The following is a 17,437-nucleotide window of genomic DNA, read 5'->3' on the forward strand; positions in this document are numbered from 1 at the left end:
GCGCGCGCGCGCATTTCGAAATTATTATCGTACGGTTTTTTGTCCATAGAGTGCTGCTGCTGCTGCTGCTGCTGCTGCTAAACACGCGCACGGCCACGCACATCGCCGCGCGGCCGGTTCCGTACACTCGACGCAGTCATTCACTCGCAGCCGGTCGTCGTCATCGCCTGTCTTCTCCTACCCGAAAGTCCGTTCCACGTACATTCACATACTCGTAACAACACGCGCACGTAGTGGTGTTGTAACAGTACCGGTGTCACGCGCGCACACGCGGTTCGTTTCGCACACGTTTTTCTTCTCCGTCTCACACTCTCTCTCTCTCTCTCACGCACACTCTCTCTCACTCGCTCTCTCTCTCTCTCTCTCTCTCTCCCCCTCTTTCTCGCGGAAACCTTTCGTGGCTTTTCCCCTACCCCCCTCCTTTTGCCGGCCAAATTTTCATTAATTTTTCCCGGCCCCCGCGTTCACGGCACACCGACAACGCCACTAACTCGTACGCGGTCGACGTACCCGTTGCGGTTTTTCGCGTGCGTGCACCAGAGTGGTGTTGCTCATCGTCGCCGCTGCGGTCGTGTTTTCGGTTCCGGGCCGGAGCGATTCGCGGGCCCGTTCAGTACGCGTGGTCGCGACCTTGCACAGGTCGTTCGTTCGTCGACCATCACGTACAGGCCAATCGGAACGTCGCCGCACCACCGTTTGCCGTCAACAATACACGGAGATCCTCGTCGCCGGCATTGTGTTCACAAGGTGTCCCGGCAGCCGTCGCAGCCGCGCACACAACACCTGCCCGTCCGTCAACACAGTCTTCGGTGAGTATACGCGTAACGCGTACGTACGCGAACCGCCGCGCGAGCACGAAACACACCCGCGGCCTCCCCGACGGAGCCGTCCCGTCTGTCTTCGCGTGCATCGCCCCGCGTATAACCCGCCGCGGCAGCTCTCCGGAGACGACGGACCGCCCGCGATCTCGGAACGTTCGTCGGACCGAGCCCGCTCGCGTGCACGTACTCCAAGCCGTACGCACAAGCAGTGGTTGTAGAAAGCATCTGGGGGAGGGATCACTAGCCTTTTAACTGCATTGTACCCGGGAACCGCCTTACGCTTATTACAATTCGACGTTTTTGTTACCGTTTAGATCACCGCGGACCCACGTGGGCAGAGTGCACTTTCGATTCCGGAGAGATGACTTGCAGACCGGCAACCGTTTCGTCGGCCACCCGCCGCGGCCCGTCTGCGACCAGTGGCAGCTTCAAGAGGACAGCGGTGTTTTGGCTGGTGTCCGCAGTTGTAGTGGCTAACGTGATCAGATTCGGTGAGTACCTGCGTAGGCACGGCACACTCTTGTGAAACGCCTCCCTGCGGACGAGCTTCGTTACATACGCGTTCCGTTGTCCTGTGCACCTGTATACACGTGTATACATTTCATATCGGGTTAAATGTCCGCGAGCATACGATACGGGACCGATCATCGCGTCTCGAGGCGGCTTACGTTTTTTCTTTTTTTTTCGATTTTTTTTTTTCTATCTTCACCCGTAGTCTCATAAATAATAACACAAATATTATAATTATAGGACGCGCGATAATCTTCGTCGGTGTGGGTACACTACAGCGTATACATACGTATATATAAATACACGTTCGAGCGATGTTGTGCGCGGTGTGTACGTAAAATGTGTAACAATCGTTATCGTCACCGCACAACTCCGATCGGTAGTCGAAGTGACGACGGTAACAATACTAGTAGTAATTTTTTATGTATATATTCGTAACATGTTACGATCGTCTATTATTTTATTACCCAACACGCACACCTGCTGCTGCTGCTGCTGCTGCTGCTATTGCTGTTGTTTGTCGTTGTATGGTACATGATGGTATGCGCGTAGGTGCTTCTCTCGGGACCGTTTAAAACAGTATTGTTTTAGATAACACGTCATATTTTTCAGATATTTTTCTTATTATTATTATCATCTTCTGTCTGCGTGCCGTGGTTTTCAATAGTAATTGTTTTTGTAATTCAATCGCTACGGCGACGACGACAACGGCAGTGCACACCCAATCAATCGCTCAGCGGTTGTTCTCGTAAAGCCACTTGGACGTAGACGACGCCCTTTAGTTTCGTTATACTTCTCTACTTTTACACACACATATATATATATATATATATATATATATATTCAATATATTAATATAACCGTCGACCCAACAGCAGCGTCGCCCCCCTGCAGCCCCTTTCACACACAGACACACGCACACAATCCCTTCCGCGCGTCGCCGCCGTCGCCGCGCCCTTTCTTCCGTTCGACAGTCGCTCACACACACACGAACTCTCACACTACTACTATTAGCCGACACCCCTTCGCCGTCGTAGAATTTTTATTTTTATTACAGTATACATTTATATGTGTGCACGACGTCGAAGGGCGCACACCACCCGGGTATGAAATGTCAAGAGTTTATGTACGCTTCGGCAACAAGAGTAACGCGAACAGCGGCGATAGCAGTTAGCGTACGTAGTAGATGACTAATACGTTTTTTTTTCCTCGTTTGCGTGGTGGTGGGTTGTCGAGTTGCGGTACTATGTGGCGGAAGGGGGTGAATATTTTCCGCGTGTATAATATATACATTAGTGTACAAACATAATGTGGATGCGTGTACAGATAATCAGCTAGAAAAAACTAAATGCTCGTCAAAACTGGTCGAGTTATTAATACGAGGGGGTCGGTCTCTAGGGTCGGGTCTCCCCTAATTTTTCAACAGTGCCACGAAGACCCCAAAGCGACCCGCAGATTCTTTCCTCTCGGTGATGCCTATCTAATAATAACAATATAACGTCGTTCTGGTTGTGTGTGTATGTGTGTGTGTGTGTGAGAGAGAGTTATTGTTGAATAACGCGCAGGATGTGCGGAAAATGACGGCGGGAATGTGGGACCTAGTCGTATTGTAATAAAAAAAAAAAAATAATAATAATAATAATAATTATCATTAAAGTCATTCGACGAACACGCATTAATTTTGTTCTTACGGGCGCGCGAGAGAGGCGTCAGATAATTGTCGCGTGTTTTCTTTGACATGGACTTGGAAACGCTTGCACAATATTGTAACGAGTAATAACAATTATTGTCCAGTCGTTAGATAATAACAATTATCATCAACTCGGTCGATAAAAACGCCAAGAGAAAAAAAAAACACGTACTCATTGTAACGATTGGTGAGCCTGAGAGAGCGTTGACTGAAAAATAGCGACTGTATAAAATAATTATACTCAATTATATATGTACGTTTTGCTTTTTCGTAACGTTATGTTATTATTTACTACGATTTTGTAAATGGAAAATTGAATCGAATTTATGGAGCGCATTTAATTCTACACGCACTCGTATCGTGAGTTGTGTGTACAACAAATATTTTAAGAAATATTTTACGTGGGCGGAAAAAATGTCATTAGATCCGTCTCGCCTGGGGCCCGGCGTACAGGAAAGTGCAGTCCCTTCTCCCGACCCTCGAGGACAACCGCGAGACCGTAGAGATTTTCACGGATCGCATGCGGCGTTGGCACGGGCGGTTTACAATCGCGCTGCCTGAACCGCCGTCGTTCTTTATAAGTAATCGGTTGCGCGTAATACCGGTATACACGCGGAGGCGACGGCGGTCAATAGGACTACCGGACGGCGCATTATTATTATAGAAGACATAATTACACGATATAATGACGATATCGCGCGGTGGTCGACTCGCGTTGGTCGGCCCCGTCGTTCCGTGCAGACCGGGACGGTGCTATAAATAGACACGCGCGCGCGCACACGAACTAGTAACTAATAATAATAATAATAGTAATAATGATTCCACGTTATATAGTATAATAGTAACGCTCTATAACGAGTATAGTTGGGTAGCAGCAGCGGTAGCGAGGGGGAGATTTATATTTAAAAAAAGGAAGTTAAAAAAAAAAAAAACGGTGTACCGATCGCAATGTCGGCGGCCGGCGGTGACGGCGGTAATATCGTTCGCTTTTGGCATCGCCGTCAACCGCCTTCGGGTTTTCGTGCGTTACGGAAAATTCCTAGCCCCGGTCGGGGTCACCGGGATTCGGATTTCGACGGGAAAAGCGACCGACCGTTTATCGTACGCAACAACGGCGACGACATAATAACAATGTATACACTGTATATATATATATATATACACACTTTATACGATCGAAATTTTGGGTGCAGTCCTCCGTACTTTTAACGACCGGCCTAGACAACGGACGTAGGTCGGGTTTTCATGCTATTTCATTAGAGCCGAAGGGCACTCCCCGTATCGGGAAAAAATGAGCACAAGGGCACGGACGAGCCAGCAGCGGCCGTTCGATTGTACGTAATAATATCGGTAATAACACTACGTGAGCGGTGCGACCACCGTGCAGGTATAATGACCGACGTACGTAATAATAAAACGGTGGTGGCCCACCGCCGTCGTCTTGGTCGTACGTCGCTACCATGCGCGTTCGCATAACATTATAATGAACACGATTCGACGCGTAAATAAAACCTAATAGTAATCGCAGTGGTACTATCGGTCAGGACGATTGCGGTGGCCGCCGGAGGCGGTGATGTCCGGTGCCGAAGTTGTCGGATGTAAAATGGCGTGTGCACGTAGTTGGCAGCTATAGCGGACCAGTAACGTGGACGGTACACCGGTAAAGCACAACGTTTATTGCTCAACGTGCTAAGATTCAGCCGACGCTCGTCCGTTTAAGTGCGAACCGCGTTCGTCCGCGAGATAAACGCGCGGTGTTCGAACGCTGTAGCGGACCCGCGGGCGATCTCGATATGCATTACGGGGGGGGGGGGGGGGACCCCCTTCTTTGTCGGCTTTGAACCCCCGCCTTAATCGCTTATCATACGTGGAGCCGTATGGGAAAAAAAAGGAATTAAACCGGTATGGGTAGACCGGCCGCCGCCAGGGGGGAAAACGTGTTTTTTTTTTTTTTTGGGAACCACGTCGACGCGTTACTGCATTGTCCAAGTCCCGCGGAAACGAACAGGGTTAACGCAGCGGGGTCTTAGCGGTGTTGGTGATCCCAAATCGTACGTTCCATGCGCTGCGACACAGCTGCGGGCCGTTTTTACATAATGTGCACGCGCGTCAGCGGTGTGGTGATGAATCGTCGGCGGCGGCGGTGGTGGTGGCCGGGGCAATACATTAAAAATAGCCGATGACTGCGGTGTCTGTACCCTATTGAACTCGGTCGGTGTTTTCGCCGCGGCCTCGTCGTCGTCGTGTGTGCAGCGCACGTCGTCCGCGGTGCGCGCAGCTGCTGCTGTTGTTGTTGTTGCGGCCGCCGCGGCCGTTGTCGCGCACCGGAAAACAGTAAAAACCGTGCACGGCCGTCGTCGGTGGCCGCGGTGCCGTAGGTGCAGCGCGCATACGGGCGACGATTGGTGCGGGACGAGGAGGAGCAGCAGCAGCAGCAGCTGTCTGTCACAGGAACTGCGGTCCGCCGCCGTCGAAAGCAAAACGACGATTACACGCGCTCGAACTGTTCGTAAATACGCGTATATACGTGCGCGTACCAGTAATAATTTATAGTTTACCCACCTGTTTTATTATTTTATTTATTATTTTTTTTTTTTTTTTTTTTATACCTATTTATACGCGTATTGTAATATGTGGATCCGGGGCTTGGCGCGAGCTTTTCCGAAGTCGGACCGCGCGTGCGCACGAGGCGCACTACACGTGCATGAAATTGAAAAAAAAAAATAAAAAAATATATATAAACGAAACGGGAAAATTTGCTCCGGTTTACGACGACTGTAACGATACGCGCGCGCGTACGTATCGTAACTCGGGGCGACCCAACCCGAGGCTGTAAAAAAAAGGCGTGCGCGCGTGACGAACTCGACGACTTGTACGTGCACCACGATGATTTGACGACGCGAAACACGTCATAATACACATAACACCATCGTTGTTTGTATCGATGCGTCATCGGCGATCCGCCCGAAACGTTATAGCACTATTGGTGTTAAGAGCTTACGGCATAGATCGCGGGTACGTGAGTGTTTACGAAGTACACAACGAGTGTGCGCGAGTACCGCGGTAACGTGGCACCGCGAGTCGCGTTTAATCTTTTATTGTTTTTAACCCGTTCGTATGTTTGTTCGTCGCGTTTTCACTTCCACCGGGTCCTCGCGCGTCCTCCATTGTTTTAACCTCGACCGTCGTCGCATTCAGTCCTGTACCAGCATACGCGTCCGCCGTCACTAATCGTTTACCCACATGTATGCGGTACATAATAATACGCGCGCGTCTTATAAAATCACAATCGTTCGTATCACAATAATACTATTGTATTTTCTTTTTTATCTTTTTTTTTTTTTTTTATTCCTATACCGTGCATATGTCTATAGATTTTTATAAAACTTCTATGCGCCCGCGCGCGCGGAGCCGCCACGTCGATTGTGTCCGCCCGTCTCCTCCGACTAATTACTACAATAAGAGGATAATCCTCGACCGCACACGATATCGTTATACATTCACCGGAATGGCGGTGGTATTCGACGGCGATGCGCACGAAATGGAAACCCGAGACGGTTTATCGGAGGAGAATATTATATTCATAGCTCGATTTAAATATACGTTAAACTGGTCGTCGTATACGGTTACAGTTACGTGTATTTTGACCACGGACCATCGTTTCGCTGGTAATCGTCCGTTGCGAGCAGTATATTTATCTTCTCCCGTACCGCGTTGGCTATTGTGCGGCGTTCCGCGCGAGCCTCACGACGACGACGACAACCCTAAACGACGCATGACTTCCTCGTGCCCCGCGTCCTGCGTACCCTCTCGCCGTCAATCGCTCTCGCACCTATTGTCTCACGATATTTATTTTTATTATAACTTGTTATTCGTTGTTCGCCACCCACAATCCGCCGCCACCATACGTACCAGTTGTAAAGCCACGCCGCCGCAGCCACGTGATCGCGCATATTTAAACGTATTTATTCGTCGGATAACGATCGCTGCTGCGTGCGTAGGCTAAGTTTCGTTTCTTTGTTAATTTTTTTTTTTTTTTTACACGACGACACGGTATTGTCTACACTCGTATTATATATATATATATATATATAATACGTAACGATGTGGTCTAACACTATATGACCATTGTGTACGCTATGTGTGTGAGCTTCGTGGTCGCCGCGTACGTATGCCGCATGTTGTTTGAATATAATAATAATTTTTAAAACACACACCGAATAAATACGGTCGTGTGATGTTGTTATTCACCACCGTCGCGGTTCTTTCGGTATGCGTAATGTGGCAGCCACCGGTGTCGGTTGCAGATGGTCGTTGTAATATCGCGCGTAGACCGCGCGACCGACGGATCACAACGGGTAGGAGAGAAAAAGAAAAAAAAAAGTAGTGAGAATAGAAGGGAAAAAAAAGGAATCTTTTTTTACGACCGGGTCGTTGTCGCCGTCCAGTTGATACTAATTGGTAATATTTTTCGTGTATTGTGCGCGACAACAATATAACGCGAACGGCCGACGACGACGTAACAACAATAAAATGCATAATGCACGTACACAGTGTATAATAATAACCTACGGTACTGTGTAACACAGTGAACCCGTGGCCTACAGGGTGCGTGTAGAAAGCGGTATTTTTTTCACACTATTCGCGCGTCTCCTGCTGTATAACTTGTTGTAATTATTGTTTTTTTCATATCGCGCTATCGGCGTCGGTACCCCGATACCTCCGTACCCGGAAGTTTATCGTTACGATACACATCAATGGCGCGATAATGCGTAAAAACGTATTTAACCGACGCGAACGCGCTCGTTTCGTTGTTGCACCTATGCTCCTACGGTTTCCCGGAATTTCGACTTAACAGCCGTTGCAGTCGCGCCCAACAAAAAAAAAAAAAAAAAAAATCGTTACAACAATGCGAGTTCGTGAACCACGATCGGCTTATCGCGGCGATTTGGATCACGTATTTAGCAAACAATAAAACATGTCAGAATTATCGTACACTTTAGTCGTTATTTAAATGAAAATTGAAGTCTTCGCAGTTGTTCAATTGCAAACCTTGTTTTAAACCGTTCAAATCATTTTTTCCAGGGGGTGGCAAATGCCCCGTCTTGCCCCCTCCTCTGGACGCCCATGGTGCACAACGTACATATTCCTAACCGCGAGCTGAAAGCGCGTAACACAACGCGCAGCGTCATCGCCGTGAGAAAGTTTGGCCCGCAAAATAATGAATAAATTATAGAAAAAAAAAAACAATTATGTCGGCAACGTGCTGCAGCGGTTTGCGTTACAGCGCGGTTTTCATTACGAACGTGACCGGAAACGTGCTGGATTGACACGTTTTAATAACCGATCCGGCGATCTTGTACCGCCATTTGGTATACATTTGAACTGCGGTGCGTTATATGGGTGCGGCGCACGGAAATATACCGTAGCAGGGCCGACCCGCGAGCACACGCTCCGATTCGCGCCACGAGGACTTTGCCACGTCTTCCGAGTTTGACTGTCCACTGCGAAAATACGTCTTGATCGTTATTGCAACAGTTCATCGTAACAGTGTTGTCTTTAATAATGATATAATAATAGTGCGCACACACACGAACAGCCTACCGGAACGACATCTGAACTCGATTGTATTATTTTAATTTTAAAAATTATCGTACCGTCGGAAACACGCCCGTACACTGCACTCACGATTATCGTAATAACGCGATGTACTTGTGGACAGAGAAGTCTGTCAAAAGCAGACCAGCCGGAAACCTGTCTGTAATGGAAACGATATCCATAGTCCCGTCATTAATCACATCACGGGCACTACATATCGAGTAAGCCGGAAACTTGCCTAAAACAACGTACGTATACGTATATTAAGTCCCATGCGATAGTAGATAGTATTAACTGTGATATGACTATAAGCGTGTGGTACTTATTTTACTGTTGTGTAATAGAAAAACAAAAAATAAGTCCGATGATCGAATACATTATGTAAGGCTGTACGGACGTATTATCTCGTCCTTCGTTCGCGTCCTTGTGTTCATTACATTGCATTATTTTTGCTCTTCAGGGTCACGCGTCACTCATGAACCCGCGTTTAACGGTCTTTAGGTCGGGATGGGGTGCGAATTTAATACCTGTCGTTTAAAGCGCGATTTATTATAAACGCGTGTGGTCGAATCATACAGTTTGCGATTGTGATTTGCGCGCGGGTTCGGCTAAAGGCACGCGCTCATCTATCGGCCGAAAAGCATCACTTGCGCGGCGACGTTCTCGATGAGAAACGACATGTCTTCATTAGTTACACGTAGTCCACAGGGTGAACGATTCCATGAAATACTGTGTGGTCATGATCCTTCACATTTTTTGTTCGATCATTATAATATTGTACGATAAAGCTCTACATCGAACGCCATGGTTAACGAACTCCGTTACGGTACCAATATCCTTTTGGATTTTATATCACTGCCAGTGTTAGACTGGTCGTTAAAGGGCCCAACCTACCCAACTACTCGTTGATGTTCACTTAATTTTACTTTTTTACAAATTCTATATTATCAAATTTGTACGTCATTTAAGTCTATACAATAAATGGTGATACTAATTTTTCATTATATATTATATAATATATTATTTTACATTGAAAACTCCTCTATTTTAGCAAATTTTTTTTAGAGCTAACCAACTACAATTCATTAATATACCCTCATTTGGGATAAACCTTTCTCAGATACTATTAACTATGCTATCAAGAATTTAAATAAAGATTATTCTCAAATGCTGGAAATGGTTATTATTTTATATATCATCAGGAGACTTTTAAATAATTTGTTTTTTTTTAAATACAATTAATTTTAAAAAATTTTTGAGTGTTTTTTTTTTTTGGTTCATTTAAAAAAAAATCATTAAATTTTTTTATAAAATCTTTACATTTTTTATAAAAAGAATCAATTTCATTATTGTTAAGTTTTTTAAAAAAATACCTTATAAATATTATTATATTGATTATTCGTTTTAAATTCTTCATAAGATTTTCAACTTCTTTGACGTGATAAGTGAAATCATTGCGGTTTATAAGATATCTAATATCATTACTTGCAATTGAATTTAACAGAACGAATCCGATATTTTGATATTGTGTCGATTATTTATAAACTATAATGTGCCCATGTACTCTATATAAGTGTGGTATAATGGAAAGAAAGAAAAAGTTCGTGGGGGGGGGGGGGAGTAACGATGGTTGCTCAGCTGTTATGAACAGACTGACATAGAACACTGCAAATGTTTCTTTTTTTTATTAGAAACGGAATGCACAAGTAGTCGAAAACTAAAAAAGTAACTGCAATATTCATTTAGTTTTTATGATTATTAATGTTTTTTCACGTTGATTATATTTTCAATTTCATAGAAGAATACAGTCACGTAACTCCTGAAAGACTGTAAAATAATATCATTTTTTTTTTTTTTTTTTATTGTTAATCCGCGATAAAAATATAATAAAAATTATTGTTTATTTCATTTTCAATCAGTTAATCAGTCAATCATTTTTATTCAGTTTAAAAAAAATATATATATTTTATTATCTTTTTCCATGTAAAGATTTTTTTCTTGTATAAAAAAATCACTTCCCGATCATATTGCACTACGTTGTGAAGGACTTGGGATGTAAAAGCGTTGTAGACTAATAATCATAGTAAACGTTATTATTAGGTAATTATTATTTTGATATCTTATAAAATATTGTAGATAAATTAAAATTAATGTACGTGTATACTTATATCATAAATTAAATACGCATGTACACACTAGTTTGTGTGTGCAATTACATAGAAAGAAAAGTTGGAACTGCTAAACATATTACGACTTCTCGTCGGAAAATAAATAACGACGTTCGTTATTGACATTCAAAAATATCGCACATTTTTTATCTTCCTGCAAAAATTTAATCCAATAATGTTCCCATAAAAATAAACGCGGAAAAAAAAAATTCTAAAATTAATAGCATATCATAGTTCTTTCGTTCACACGATTTCGTTGACGGAATGGTGTTTGCTCGTAATTCATGAAAAATATTTACAAAAAATTGAACCGAACGACGACGATATCTTCTCTATACTTGGTGAAATACTTGACATTCATTCGAACGGTGTAGATTCTATGTATATAAAAAAAAAAAAAAAAAAATGATTTTCTGCGAAATATTTTAGATAATATAATCCTTAAATCACCCTCCGCGATGCATAACAAATTACCTACTACGTTTTAAACATAATGTTGCGAATGTATTATAATTAGAGCGCGGATTTCTATGAATTTGCATATTTATTCTGGTCGATCATATGATACGCTGACTGAGCGCAAAATTGGTTTCATAACGTGACCATTTAAAAGTCGAAACTTTTTTAGCGCGTATCTTTGCATATTCCTATGCACGTTTAAGGTTTTTTTTTAGCGCATATTCGGTTGGTTTTTAATGCGCATAAATCCGCGCTCTAATTACAATCAACCGTCTACATACGTCGTGTACGATTTCGTTACACTAATTATTTGTTACAAAGGATACGCGCGCGTTCGACCGTCCATCGAAACAAATCGATTCAAGTATTCGTCCGTCGACCACTCGCCATTCCGAGAATATTCCTTCCTACGCATTCTTCACCGACGCACGTACGGATCGATCAGATGTATCAATGCACATTTTATCGGACGGAGCGAAAATCATGCACACATTTTTCTAGCAATCGATTACGGACGTGCAAACCCATAATCAATATTACTTTTTACTGGACGTAGATTTGTATTAATGAAGTTTTCCTATCGCCGATGGTAACAACAACAACAGCAACAACAACAATAAATAATATTAATTACGAATAATTGTCTTACGACGAATGGCGTGCCAGAACGAGTACTAATTAAACGGCGATTTATTGATTTCGCGGAACGTACACGAGCAGTTATTCAGTAGAACGTTTCCCTGGAATCGAACTTGCTCGACTGTCGTGTGCGTAATTTTATCACGTAACACATCGCGTTTTTTTCACGAATAATGTTTTCGCGTTAAACGACATTATGTTTAGTAACATATGTCCGTACCGAGCACTATTTCGGCAATGCTCTTTTTTTTCTTCCTCGATCACGCACAACGCCCTCGTACGAAATCTGCTCATTAATTTTGCCTCCGTTTTGACAGTTCTGTGCGTTAATATTATCTAAATAATTTATGAAGCCGAAAACACAAGTATACGTATAATGACATTTTCCTACACTCGTGAAAACTGAAATTTCGTCTTCACTTACGAGGTTATAATTTATAATGTACCTAATAAGGTGCTTGACGTTTATTTCAAAAATAAATTTACTCACGATCCCTGTCCAGTACACGACTCCTGCAGATTTTTAGGACAGAATGAGTATAATATGCCTTGCTAGAATTTATTTTAATCTTATTTCCGCCTTCCGATGAAAACTTATCAGAATGTATTATTTCAAGTACTTGGTTTTAAATTACTAATCAATAGTTGACGTTCGCTGATTTAGTACTCCTTATGTTTTATTCAACATTTTGTATATTTATTTTTTCATTTTTAAATATATCAACCCACGAAATATTTCCACGCTTCAGCATCGATCAAGTTGAATCATTACAAGTATTGATAATCAAGTTGTTCGATGATAAAACGCACCGATAACGCTTCAAAGTTAAAAACATAATATAATTGCCGTGTTGCCGTATTAGGCGAAAATTAAATATATACAACCAACGATGACATGTATACCATACAATACGTAAACTATGTATATTATGTAAGGTATTCATGTATAGTTGTTGTACGTTATCTTGTACATATTGATTGATTTTAGTTGTCGTTAATAAATTATCGATAAAAAATTATGTGATGTATAAAGCAATAAATTTCCAGTGTATAGAAATGATTTTCGTTATTAGGAATTATCCGTGAATAGAAGATCCATTGTACAATAATAATGACCGTACATTTTTATATCATAATAGTAGATACGATGTATCCCTTCAACATGTACTTCCTCTTGATGAACGAAACGTTTTTGTTTTAAGATGTTTTCCATAAACTCTTTCTCTCTTTCTGTTTATGTATATAAATATATATTTTTAAGAACCGCCTCCTCACATGTGTTATTAAGGCGCTCTAGTAATATATGCGATATACAGAGGCATTCTCTGTTGTATTATAAATTATGAGCATTTCTGCCGGGGTAGATTAGATTTATGCCTTTCTAGTCAGATTCCTGTGTGTTATGCGCCGTGTGTGTTAAAAAATATAATTTTATATAATTTTATCGATTAATATTCGTTGTTTGCCAAGTTATTTCTGTTTTTCCTGGGACCGATACGTTAATTAGTTTTGCCGTTTTCGTTTTTATTATAAGTATCAGTTTTGAAAATATATTCGTGTTCACGAAACTGATATCCGGTATAATGCGTATTGGTGGTGGTGGTACATTGACTCGTTCCATAACCCGTCCGCCTCTGTTGCACGCGCGCGCGTTGTTAAGAAATCAAGCGCGGTTCCACGACGATGTACACACCGTTTATATAAATGTATATCTCCGCCGTATTGTTTTTAATACGTTATAACGTGAAGTACGTGTTATATATGTGACTAATGTGCCAAGTATTACCTTCGTTTTTCACACGCCGACTCGTGTGATTGAAAAAAGAAAAAAACTTTGGAATTTATTACTATCCGATATACGGAATGGATTATAACGACCGTTATGCACGCGGCGCGGTATGTGTTGTATTACTACACGCGAGATTGCATTCGCTTGTATACATCACACTTCAGGACTTCAAAACTGTCGGCTAAAACGTAAAGAGAACATTTTTTAAGAATATTGGCAATCGTAATCGCCGTTATCTCGTTTCGTATTCCGCCTCATTATTATATTTTTAACATTATACACTCGCACACACACACACACACACACACACACAACAAATATTATATAGGCTCGTGTATAATGTGTGTACAGATTCGGTTTTGTAACACGAATGTTGTAATAAATCTAAAAATATATTTTTTACGTTAAATTAATGGAAAAAACAACAAGATTCCTTCTCGTCTAATCGTACTAATTAATTAATTACGATAAACGTTTTTCTGTTTATATTACGTTACGTAATTCTGCGCAGCGTACAGAAAACTCGAGAATTTAATATGCGTCAAAATGTATTCCAGCAGCATTTAAATTATCATCATGTTCGATTCACATCTGTTTTTGATTATTCTTTTAGAGGCATTGTATTATACTGATACGTTTATTAGTAATCATTTTCGCTTACAAAATATATTTCCAGCTAAAAGGCTGTAGCTATTTGTCTTTAAAATAATACATTATGTTGGTTGCGTATCATTACCGAGTACAAAGTTCACGATGATGACTCGTAAACACGACACATTTTATGAACTTAAATATATTACCTAACAGTATTAAGTCGGACAAAAAAAAAAAAAACAATTTCAGAAAGCGTTATGAACGTTGTTATGATGAATGTTAAGAATAAAAAAAAAATTATTAGCGTCCGCCTCCGCCTTTTATGTTGGAATATTTTGTTTTCGCTATTGTCTTGATGCGATAGTCCACCGCATATATACGTTTATAAAACGGCAGTTCTAAATTAGTTATAACGGAGGCCTGTATGGAATTTGTTTAGGTAAACTCGCTCGCAGAGGTTTGGAGTGCACTTATAAGAATAACCTTTATTTTTGTGTGTTCATTGTATAATACCTACAGCAGTTCCCATGAGTGTACTTTTCGCTACTGTAGCAGTCATCTAAATTGGTAAAAAAAACTCGCTTACAGCCTGCTGCATTTCAACATTAGATTTACCTATTTTATATGTCCATGTTAATATAATATTAATTATATTATTGCTGAGAATGATATAATATAATGTAATTGACAGTATATTTTCTTATACAACCGTCTGTTTTATCTCTGCCCAATATGTAAACGAAAAAACAAAAAAAAAACTGTTTCGCAACGAACAAACCGATTTAATGTGCACCGGTGATAACAACGGTGACGCAGTATATGTAAGAAGTTCGATTTCAAATGCGTCATGCGAGATAATTTTATCCGTGATCTTACAGGATTGAAGGATTTTGAAATAAGTTTGAAAAGTAACTTTAAACGATGTATAGTATGGAAATAAAATCGGACAGTAAAAAGTATTTACAATAAATAACAATTGAATACATTTAAAAATGCGCGCACGGACACGCGTGACCATCAATTGAGCTATTCGTTGGCGGTTTTCCTGCATAAACAAAACGTTTCTTTTATTTATTGAAAAGATAACGATCTTTATTGATTATTACTTATTACATATTATTATTACTTATAAGTACGGCACGTACCGGCTGTGGCAAAAAGAACAAAAATTGTAATATTAATAAACGGGTGTGTATCATCTTAATCGTTTGTATTCGACAAAACCTGTAATTTGATAATGTACATTACAAGACACGCGTATCGCGTGTGAACGACGACGAGACCGAATCGATATTGTAATTTTTTTTTTTTTTGTATTTTTTACGACTGCGTGGTTTTTTTGTTTTTGCTATTAATTTTCACGTCTTGCAACAATAATCGTTGGTGGCGGACAGTCGCGGGCGCGATCGATGCAGTACTCGGCGTGTGCAGTAAACATGTTACACTCGTACACCACGGTCTCGCACATTAGCCTGAAACCATTTTTTCAAAGTATTCTTTGTCTAATTGTTATCGTAATGTCGCAGAAACACGTACACACGTTTTTATGTATGCAATTTTTTCGTTTATCGCGAGTGCAATAATTATTGTATACCTGTACCGCCGCGCGTTAAATTCAAAACCGATCCTATATTATAATAAAATAATAATATTATTACAATGTATTTCAGACGAACGACGTCGTATACCGAAAAATTAAACCAGAAAAAAATAACAAAAAAAAAAAACGGGCGTACATGCATTATTTTCCACGCGCGCAGCACTAGTAGAATATTAATAATAATAGTAATAGTAATAATATGTCGCGATTTTACGACTCCGCGACGTATATAGGCGTATATATGTTCGCTCAGGGCTCGTGTCGTTCTGCAGTTGTGCGTGTGTTACGTGAACGTTAACTTTTTATCACGCCCGGCACGTCGAAAAATCGTAAAATACTAATAAAATAACAACCAAACAACCGTACACTATATTACACTCACCGAAAACAACGATGTAGTTTTTCCCTAAACTTCGACGTCCACCGCGCCCGTGGACACTCGATTACCGGGGGGGGGGGGGGCGTAATAAAATCCGAATCATCGGCTTATCGCACTCGCCTGAGTACGATGGAAGGACATTGGTTTTCATGTCGTGAACCGTGTGGGTTTTTAATTTCAAAACAAAATTCGAATCGACAGGAGCACGAAACGCTATGCTAAGCACTCGTAAATTACAATCCAAACCGTTCGTCTGTACAATACAGTAGTATACACAAATATAAATATGTTCATGTATATATTATTATTATTACTATATATATAATACACTATCGGTAAATTTTTAAGTCGCAGTCGGTTTAATTTCGAGCTGTGCATTCCGGAACATTATGTTCGTCGTTAAAAAAAAAAAAAAAAAACTTTGTTTGCACATTCGAAATGTCGTGGCAGCGTTTTTGTCATTCAGTTGAAAGTAATCGTGATACGTAGTAAAAACAAAAATAAATCAATGTGCGAAAAAAATATGAATTACGATCGCTTATAGAAATGTCCACGGTCATTGTACAATTTTTGATGGATTGTACATGTAGTACAATAAAGCAAAATCGGTATCAGTACACGAACAATAACCCAACGAGGGTGACGAGAATCACGGGGTCGGAGTGAAGTACACTTGGAAACATCGCTGTTTTCCGAAATAATATGTCGTCGACGTCGTTTCAACAGAGACTACTCAAACGGTTTTTACCTACCCTCCGGCACCGAGAAACCTGCCGTCGGTGCAAACCCCCATTACCGGTTACCGAGAAATCGTACATTCGACGTGGCGATTTCCAGAGGAATTTATTCCCTCTCGAGACGTTCACAGTTTCGAATTACCGAGATTCCGCTGCAGTAATCCTACCCACCGTCGTATTTTTTTTTTTTTTTTTTTTTTGTTGTAAACATACCGCCGTCCCGCGAATAATAATAATTGTGCTATTGTATGCGCGCGCGGGACACGGTCGAAAGGGTAGGTTTTTTTTTTTTTCGTCAACGCGCCCACTCGATCAATTCCCCTTCGAGAATATCGTTTTTTTTCTTCTGTACCTCGAACACAGTGAGGATTCCCTCGAGGTGACCCAGCGGCGGACTTTGACCGGTAAACTTTGCTTCGAGCGTGTAACTCGTATACGTAATCGGACTAGATC

General features: G+C 41.4%; 1 protein-coding gene across 1 annotated transcript in view; it reads left to right on the top strand.

The window, feature by feature from the left end:
* Window positions 1-408: 408 nt before the first annotated feature.
* The window catches only part of LOC112682625 (hemicentin-2-like), a gene marked incomplete at its 5' end in the record, with an annotated part of 38,212 nt that continues 21,183 nt past the window's right edge, over window positions 409-17,437 (top strand). Inside the window, 2 exon segments of the mRNA XM_025553287.1 lie at window positions 409-809; window positions 1,136-1,312. Of these exon segments, the coding sequence (XP_025409072.1) occupies window positions 1,183-1,312 (130 nt within the window).

Source organism: Sipha flava, unplaced genomic scaffold, assembly GCF_003268045.1.
Source record: "Sipha flava isolate LNK unplaced genomic scaffold, YSA_version1 103_pilon_pilon, whole genome shotgun sequence".
NCBI classification, from domain to species: Eukaryota; Metazoa; Arthropoda; class Insecta; order Hemiptera; family Aphididae; genus Sipha; species Sipha flava.